Source organism: Cuculus canorus, chromosome 1 (assembly GCF_017976375.1).
Source record: "Cuculus canorus isolate bCucCan1 chromosome 1, bCucCan1.pri, whole genome shotgun sequence".
NCBI classification, from domain to species: Eukaryota; Metazoa; Chordata; class Aves; order Cuculiformes; family Cuculidae; genus Cuculus; species Cuculus canorus.
Genome location: NC_071401.1, coordinates 117,723,915 through 117,733,585, shown reverse-complemented (window position 1 = coordinate 117,733,585; position 9,671 = coordinate 117,723,915). Strand labels below are relative to the sequence as shown.

General features: G+C 40.0%; 1 protein-coding gene across 41 annotated transcripts in view; it reads right to left on the bottom strand.

Moving 5' to 3' along the window:
- Nucleotides 1–1,191: 1,191 nt before the first annotated feature.
- The window catches only part of ABI3BP (ABI family member 3 binding protein), a 152,181-nt gene continuing 143,701 nt past the window's right edge, over nt 1,192–9,671 (bottom strand). For all 41 annotated transcript variants that reach the window (XM_054056979.1, XM_054056987.1, XM_054056981.1 and 38 more), the window contains 4 exons: nt 9,476–9,505; nt 8,325–8,486; nt 4,306–4,419; nt 1,192–2,210 (listed from right to left, as the gene is read on the bottom strand). In XM_054056979.1, the coding sequence (XP_053912954.1) occupies nt 2,095–2,210; nt 4,306–4,419; nt 8,325–8,486; nt 9,476–9,505 (422 nt within the window). In that variant the 3' untranslated portion in view covers nt 1,192–2,094. The remainder of the gene's footprint in view (nt 2,211–4,305; nt 4,420–8,324; nt 8,487–9,475; nt 9,506–9,671) is intronic.

Genomic DNA, 9,671 nt, shown 5'->3' with positions numbered 1-9,671 from the left:
TTAGCATTTAGGTAATATGGAACAAAACAGTGTTAAGACAAGTATGCGTGCTGGGTGTACAGATACCAAGCAAAGATCAGTGGCACTCGAGTTAGTAGAAGAGACAGATTTTTAGGTCTGTAAACGGAGCAACATTGTGAATACAGATTGCTTTTGCAGAGGATATGCAAGAGTAGATGATTTTGCACTTGTCTGCTGTTGTTAATGGCCAAGAAACCCTTTTACCAAATGAGTAAGAACCAATACATAAAATCTTAGAGCCCCTTACCAATTTCACTTTAACAAGGGCAGGGGGAGAATTGGTTTTATTACTTGAAAATTTAAACCAACTATGTATTTTTAAAAAAGAACTCTTAAACAATTTTCCACAGGTTCTTTGCCACCTAGAAAAACTTGAGTGCAGTTCTAGTGACTGGATTTTGAGCCAACAAAAAGCAGATGAAGAGCTGTAACAAGTTCAGTAGACCGTATAACAGCAGAGGGTAAAGCATTCTTCCAGTTAATATTTTCCATCTTATGGATTCTAGGAATAAATGAAACTAAGTATAGAATAACATTTTGAACTGGAGCAAGCTCCTTGAACTCTCAGAAAAACAAATTAGGAAATAAAGTGAATGAAAGTATTGCTGCCTTCAGCATCCTTAATCATTGCTGCTCTCCCTTCAGACTTACTATCCAATGAGCCGTAGCTGTAACTCCAGCTGTTTGTGCTCATCAGACTTAACACAGCAGTTCATCACACTTTCATGTGTGCCTGTTTCAGAACAAACTGCCTCCTGAAATAATAGCGTTTGCCACAGAAACTAACATTTGTTTTCATGTAAAACACTTAAGAAAAGCATTTGATTAAAAAATATTTTATTAGGAGTACAGTGTACCTGCAATGTACTTTATAAGGCATTTTCTATAAATGACTATTTCTAATATATATATATGGGTGTTCCTGTTCATATTTCAATACATTAGTAATGTAATGAATAACACCTTTTAAAAAAACCTACATCTCTTTATTTAGGTCATAAATGTTCAAGCAGTACAACAAGTAGCTTTGGGAGAAGTTTTAATCAGAATTGCTGTAAAGCAGTTTTAAAGTTCATTTATCACAATTTCCCCTTTGTCCCCAGTGAACAATAATTTAAACCATTTTTTTTTTAAATGTAAAGTAAATCTGATTATGCTGTTATAAGTAGCTTTTTGTTTTTTTTCCTGTTTCATTTATCTTTCCAAGTCCCCCCTGCATTCTGTATACATTTAGCTTTTGAACCAGTCTCAGTCTCTGAAAACTACGTGGTCATGGAAAGCGACAGCTGTGGAAGGCAGTTTTTGTTCCATGGACACGTGTACCTGTCTGCTTTAATGGGGGAAACCAAACCCACCGACCAGCCACTGCCAAGTTCACGGGCGGTGGCTCTAACTCTGCAGCAAAAGGCTGAACATTCTGCTTTGCTGGAGCTCAAGCATTTGAAAACAAACATTGGAAAAAAGCTGCATGTATAGCAACCTACCTCAGCGTTTTGGCAGGAGTATGAACTGTTTGTACGTGTAAGAAGAAAATGCTTCAAGCTAACTGGTTGCAGGATATTAAAATTTTTAAGGTCTTTTCTATAATTTATGACCAGAGAGACATTACAGATCTATCTGGACAGGTAGTTTATGGCACCTAGGTTATAGGACAACCAGTGAATATTTAAAAACTAATGCATTCCATGACCAGCTCTGCCGTACCCGTGCCTTAAACATTTATTACAACATTGTGATAAATAATACACACACTGCATCTTTTAAAATACCATATAAACCATACCTCAAGGATAGGGAGCCAGCTTCCCTATACATTATCCTACAACATGTCCCTAGCCTGTTTGGGATTTTTTGTAGTCTAAAAACAAATTTGTAAAACTGGGTAACTACAATAAGCAGCCTACGCTATTACACCATTAATGCAGTATTGGCATTAGACTTGCATAAACCTTTGCACATCAGCAAACTTATTTAAGTGCCAGGCAAACCATAAACATTTCCATCTTTGTGCCTGCCTTGGGCAGTTGGCGGGGTTGGTAAGTGCTGGGCCTTGTCACCAAGTTCATGTTGCATCTACCATTTCCCAGGTATTGATGTTCCACACTCATACCAGCGAACATAATTAATGTGGGTCTCCCCACCTATTTTTCCAAATTTGACAGGTTCCTGACGCACTGCCCTGAAAAAGCCTGGAAGAGAGAACAGAGAATTGTTTGCATGAAGCCCTCAGAAACTACTTTCCTTTGGTTTCCCTGTGCAGTTTGTTCACAATTTAATAACAGCTAAACTAGTCACTGTGCTGCTAACCCATCTGACACAAACAAGTTGGTCTACTGCTCCTGCACTGATAGCACTCTGAAATAGCTGGCATTTGTCCATCCAGCTCAATCAAAAGCAGAAGCGCTTGAGATTGCTGCAGCCCAGAGCAGGAGAGGTGAAGCCTGCCTCTCCTTGGGACTTGTGGTGCCAGAACCCACTCATGGACGGTGCTGGCAGGACGAAGCCAGTGCCCACTCTTTCCCTGCCTCTGGCTGCTGCTGGGGTCTTCTCTAAACAGGAGGCTGCTTCTCCTTCCAAAGTTGCAATGATTAAATACTCCCCACTACAGCAGCATTAATACACCAGTGAACCTAAATAAAACTTTGACAGTTGGAGATATTTCACATTATCTTCCCACCCTAAAGAAAAAATCATACCTACTGCTTTAATTATATTCTGTATGGCACTATACACACTTCCTCTTCCAACAATTCACACTAAGTTAAAAATTCAAGTGAGCAATTACTGCTGAATCCAACCTGGCCATCAGAAATGTATGTATGGCTGAAGCATGCACACAGATATGCATGGGCATATGCAAAATATTGTTCTGCAACTAATGCACAAAAGCAGGCCTGATGCCCTCCCTGCGCTTTGGGTCAAACGCATGTAGTTGATTCTGGTTTGAACAGAACTCAGCTTGCCAGTTAGGAAGGAACTGAGCAGCAATGGACAATCCGTTTCCCTCTGTTCAGTTAATTTATTAGAAATACAAGATACATGAAAGGGGGGGATATTTTTTTTGGTTGGGTTGGTTTGGTTTTTTTTGTTTAGATTTTTTTTTATTTAACTAAAAATGAATGTATCTCATGAATCCACTCAGTTAAATCCAGTTGCTGAAATCAAATTGGTTTTAACTGTCTTTTAAGCTGGGGTAGTGAGCTTTTTATGTAAACTTTTTGAAAGAGTGATAACAGCCGAGAGGTCTGCTGCCCTGTCAACATCAAATTGCATTCATACAATGCCCTATATAAAGAAAATAACTTTACAGATGGGCAACACTGGGGAACGAAAAGCAAAGCCTTCTTGAAAAAAGAAGGAAGGAGATAACAGAGGCAAACACCTTTCAGATTGTTCACGTACTTTATTTTCAGAAAACCTTGTGAAAGGTTTCGGTACTTCACTTTAATCTCCCGCACCTACCTCAATGCACTTCTGTACTTCTGTAAGGTGTTTTATAAATGAAGCACTGCACACAAGTAGGTTTGATCAACACACTGATATTGCCCTGAAAACCATTTTGATATTTCCTCAGTAAAATATTCCATGACACACTCGGGATGCACGCCTGTATCAATACAGCTTGCATTCCTACCCCACAAGGGAATGGGATACCTCATGCTGGCATTGCTGCAAACAAGCAAGGCGGGAGTTCAGCTGACAGAAGTACAGTTTTCTTACTCTCGAGCCTCAGCAATTTATGAAAAATAGCCAGGCAGGTCACAGCTGTGTGTAGGACATCCAGTCCCATGCCCACTTAGACCAGTTTGGAATTCCAGGCACCTGGTTCAAATTAGTGCACACAAAATTACTGCAGCATGAATTACATTTTCCAGTAATAACTTTTTAGTGTCTCATTAGCATTAAACAAAGATGTTCAATGCCCAACTGATGATTTACTGCTCTTTAAACCAACCTCGATAGCTTGAACAAAACACTTCATGCCTCTCTGCAAACTCAAATTTGTGGTTGGGTTTAAATATGTTAATACCAACTGTGAATAGTCTGTTGGAATGTTTTAAACAGGAGAGAGGCTGTTTGCTACCTAACAGAACCCGAGTCACAGCTTTGTTTTAATAAGTCGTTCATCTTTAAAAACCTCTCAACTCTCTTCTGCCTTCAAAGCCAGTAGTCCCTTTCCATTGCCCACCCCAGCAGGGGGTGCTGAATCCACTGACAGGAAAAAGCAACACACAAACTAAGGAAATGCCAAGGTTTGCTACAGAAACAGGCAAAAGGAATTACCATCTTTGACTGGTAGATCTTCTTGCTGTCCTGTCCTTCCGTCTAAGAACGAGTCTACAAATTGGCAGTGATCTTCTCCATGGCCCCTTTGGTCTCCAATGTTATAAAATTTTCCTGAAAGCAAAGAAGCAGCAAAGTTGAAAATCCATATCCATTTTAGTGAGAGTTATTTCCAAAATCCACCAGCAGCAATGGGCTGTGCTCTTTATTCTGTGAGGAAGCCAAGGTGAATCATAGAATCATAGAACAGTTAGGGTTGGAAGAGACCTTAAAGATCATATAATTCCAACCCCCCATCGCACTTCTTCTGCCCCCATCGCTCTTCTCCTCCCACCTTTGCTCTTCTTCTCCCCCCTTCGCTCTTCTCCCCTTATCGCTCTTCTTCTCCCCCCCTTCATTCTTCTTTTTGCCCCTTCGCTCTTCTTCTCACTCCCATTGCTCTTCTTCTCCCCCCTTCGCCCTTCTTCTCCCCCATCAATCTTCTACCCTGCTTCGCTCTTCTTCTCTCCCCCATCTCTCTTCTTCTCCCCGCCTTCGCTCTTCTCCACCCCTTTGCTCTTCTTCTCCCCCTGCCTTCGCTCTTCTCTCCCCATCATGAGTTCTCCCCGCATTGTGAATGCTACGAATCTTTTCCTCCCACGATCTGTAGCTGCAATTGAAATGTTATGTGCATACTCCAAGTACAGTGCTCATGGCTGTGAACAAAACTGCTCCATTCCTGGCCAAAATCTATACCTGAATGCATTTTTCCCTTCCTTACATTTCATATGATAAGTGAAATTCTGTTATTACCTAGAACCTCATCCTAATTGTATGAAAATGAGGTAAGTTTTGCAAGTGATTTTAACAGAAGACAGGTTTGCTTCCCTAACAAGAACCTCCAAGTACCTTCAAAGGTGTTTTTATAGACCACCTTGTAACACAGCCAAGGCCTGTTCTACAAATCATCATATTTTTACGACATGTATGCAGAAGTGATATCCTTTAACAAATAGATGACCTCGATACAGAAACTGCTTGCTCAGAGCATGAAGTGTGCCCTGTATTTATTTGCCGAATTGCTTAGCAGGACACTTGACTGCAACTGAGTAGAAAACAAAGTCTCAAGTGCCCCATGCGGTGTGTGCTGAGATTATGGGCTGTGCTTATCCTGTTAACAAGAGGACTCACAGTGAAGGAGTTTTGGCAGAGAGATGTTCTTACTTACTAATTTGATTTGCAAGACATTAGTAAAATTCAGTTCAGAAGATGGATAAAAGCATGATACCTTCTCTTCCCAGGCCTTGGCAGGAAACCTTTTCAGATAAACTTAGCATTTTTTCTAAACTTCTTTCACAGCACTTGTTCTTAATGTGTTCAACTTTGGATTGTGAGGTTGAAAGGAAAGGTGAGAGCATTTGGAAATAGGCTTAATACTCAGGTATAAGCTAAGCAGAAAGTCCAGCTACTTTTTAGATGCTGGGTGTCTTGTAGCCTTGAATCTGTGCCAATGAGACCATTTGAGAAGTGGTGAGATGCCTTGTAATACTGCTCCCTGCAGTGCAATTCATAACAGAGCAGCCTACCAATCAACTCTGCCTTTCTCATATTTTTGTGATCTGATCAATACCTTGCCAAAAATTCTCACCTCCAGGTGACGGTCTCACTGCATGCAGTTCTTTTTATTTATTACTATCTAGTTTTGGCTGCAGGCATGTTTTTTTCCACTGGAGAACTGGTCAGAGGGAGTTCCTCTCAGCAATTTTTTTGTCTGAAATTAAGAACTTTCAGGCTGCCCAAAATAGCACTTTCTTTTTTTTTCCATGGCTCTTGAAGGTCACACTTAGAATTTATTTTTTTCCTCCCCTCAATAAATACTTTTTTTTTAAGGTGGCCTGCTTTTCTGGAATGCCTACAATGACTGCTCTGGAGAACTGTTAAATGAAGTCAGCAGTAGATGCTGGTTTATAGAACAGTCCTGGCATGTGTAACGTAGATCAGATTTTCTTCATGAGAGACAAAAGAAAACATATTTTTATGGCTAACACAGGAACAGTAACCTTCAGACACACACACAGTCGTTCGGCCCACAGTATAACCTATGCATAATTCAAACAATTGTTATATAAAAATTAGCAGCATTCTGAGTAAATATTAAATTCTTACTGACCAATTTTTCCATAATAAAGGAACATGCTTAAAAATACTTAGTTAACAAATAATTGGATTCATCTTTCTCTTTTGGGGATAGCAATTCTTTTACAAAGTAAATTCATTTCCCCCCCACCCCCAGTGTTCCCTTATGGGTGGTCTTAAGAAAATTAGATGCTATCTTTTTTTTACACACTGCGAATTCTGCAACACTAGCAGTATAAATTTATGCTGAAAATCAGCACACAAAGATATGATTGTTGGCTGCTTTATACAACAGCATTTGTCAATGTGCCCAAACACCCAAATTTCAAGATCAATAAGCTGCTCAAACAGCAAAGCTTTGGAAGATATTTTTGGCATAAGGTGGAACTCAGACCTCAGCACAGCTAGCTGAGACGCTTCTGCTGGCGTCACTGGCATGATGAGACAAGGTGTGACAGGGAAACTCATCAAAACAGAATTGGCTTCAAATTGGAAATTTTCTCACTCACACAGAGGCCTGTGCCATGAGAGTCTTGCTTTAGAAATGGGAAAAGCAGCTTTCCTTCTTAAATATTTCAGTTTTTTTTCAAATATTGTGACAACTGGTCAGCACTGGTTGTAACAATTCAAGTGCAAGAACTAGGCTTAGTAAGTCTAATGAATACAATGTGGCTACCATCATCTTTCTCCAGCCAAGTTAAATCACCAATCTTCCAGCAAGAACAAAAACGATCGAATGAAAATAGGAAAATGGGCTCCTGATATACTAAACTTTTCTTCTAAGACTTAAGTATCTTTCACTGCAGTGTTAATTCACTTGATTTAGGGCTGAAGACTAGTCTTGCTAAATTAGCACTGCTATTTCCTCTACTGGCTGGTTTTGCGATACTCTATGCCTCATTGCCAGTGTTTGTCATTTGATCGCAGCTGGTTAGTACAGCAACAGCTGAATGAAAGATACCTCTGTTCAAAACAGTCTTTTTTATTCACATAATGCCAAGATATTATTTATGTATGAGGTATTGTACTTACTATTAATGATAGGGCTTTCCTTCCTTGTCTGTTCATGGAAGAATGGTGCCGGGTACAAGGCCAGGCAGTTTAAAATTATATCGGCCTGGTCTGCCCTACACTGCCCTGCTCTTTTCTCTTTCTGTTCTTACACACGGAGAACATACCCCCGCTCCTGTGAGGTGCTGCACTCTGCAATGGGACAGCTGTGGTTGTGAAAGTTGATTCTTTCAGCCACAGCTTCTCCTAGTTAACTGAATTGAATGTGATGAACATGCTGCCTAACTGGCACTCGGAGACATTTCCTATGCAAAGTTGTATTGTACCCTCTGTGTTCTGGATGCTGTACTGACGCTATTGTGATAGAGTTGTCCATGTACCTCTCATAAAAGATCGTACAGGAGATTGGAGTGGATTATAAGAAGTTTAAATGTTGTGTCTATAAGCCTCAAAGTAGCAAAGTAACGATATGCTTATCAAATGGTGTGGGAATGACTTGTCCAATTGTGGTCTAAAATTAGGTTCTAATCCTCTAATTAAGAGCTATCTAGGCTACACTTTAAATCCAAATTCGGTACATTTACATTATTTGCCACTCACTAACAGAGACCTGATCCTTATCAATCTTCTGCATAACCCCCAGGATATTTCAGGTACTGTGAATCAGATGATCACTGAAAAGGAGTAACTCTTGAGTCTGAAAATTCAGTATCAAGCACATCAGTGATTACTGAGCACAAGCAGATTTATGTTTATGATAAATCTGGCTATGGACTGATTAAACATACCTAATCACACTTAGCAGAGCCTATCTTGTTAAATCTCTTACTTCTGGAACAAATGTATCTTCAGAAGTGTATAATGTGAACAACACGGGCTTGAATGTCTCTTACCTGTAAGTGAATCACTGAGGTATATCTTGTATCTCAAAGAATTACACAGCTGCACACCTACAAACTTCTTATACCAAGTCCTCTTTACATATTGTTTCCCTTTGCATTCTGAGTAGGTATCCGAATTGAATGGGATTTCGGTCCAGATAGCATCCTTTCCCACTGCAGGAGAGGAAGAGAGAGGCTGAAGGATGATGCTGCGTACAAAATTGTGTACAACAAATATATTAGAAAAAAATAGAATTGGAAACCTTAATGGACCAGAATGCACCATAACACCTGCATTTTGAACATGAAAAATATTTCAGGGAAGGACCAAAGGGTACAGATATGATTGATACTGTAAACGACTTCTACTCTGTGTGTGGTGCCAGTTTGGAACAAGCTCATCGTAGGACCTTGGTAGGGGGACAATGTTTGTGTGTTGGTGAAACTCTTGTTTACAAAGTGCATAATACAGTCACTGTTTTTCAGGGGGTCCATGTCAGGACAGTCAACTTGCAGCAAACAGTATGTGGTCTAAATATATGTACATAAAAATCATGTGTCATGGATTATGTGGAAAAAAATAGTGTCTCGGTGTTTGTCGAAGTCCATTACAAGTGCAAAAAGCAGCCCAGTTTGCTTGAACAATCTCAGCTGTTCTTCAAAAGCTCGGTACACCTCCCATCTCCCACAGCAAGAGTCTTCTAAGTGGCCTAAAGCAGAGATGGATCAAGCCACCAGAAGCAGAAAATTTTTCTAAAACACAATGGTAGATAAATAGTGTCCTCCAAGTCGTGCTCTGTTAACTCACTTAACATGTGTGAACTAGCTTAATCGCTTTACAGAGCTTTCTTTTCTTTAATGACAAGGCTGAGAAAATATGAGGCTGTCCTTTGCTCATTTGTGTACATTGGTTTGAAGCCATCCCAGCTGCAATGGGAGCACCACATCGTGCTGATTGCGTTCCACTCAGGTAAACAAGCAGCCTGGCATGAATTCCTTTACCAGGGGCGTGGGTGGAAGGAATGAAATCATGTGTGAATGCTGTTTGATTCCATAACTCACTTAACTGGTGCAGTACAGCCACCCCCCTTGTAAAGTTATGCTATCTCACTTCTGAAAAAATTCCTGATCAGAAGACACTATACTATACATGAAAGGCTTACTTGAAATTGGCTCACTCACTCTTGGGTCCGCTGGGGAAAGAAAACAAACATTCAATCAGACACTGGAAAATGAACTTTCCCTATATTTTGATGGAAAAGCATTCATAAGTGATTTTCTACAATTGACACGCTATAATTTGTGAAACAGAGTGTTTTGGAAGCACAATTCATTTTTGTATTAAATTAAATTAGAAGA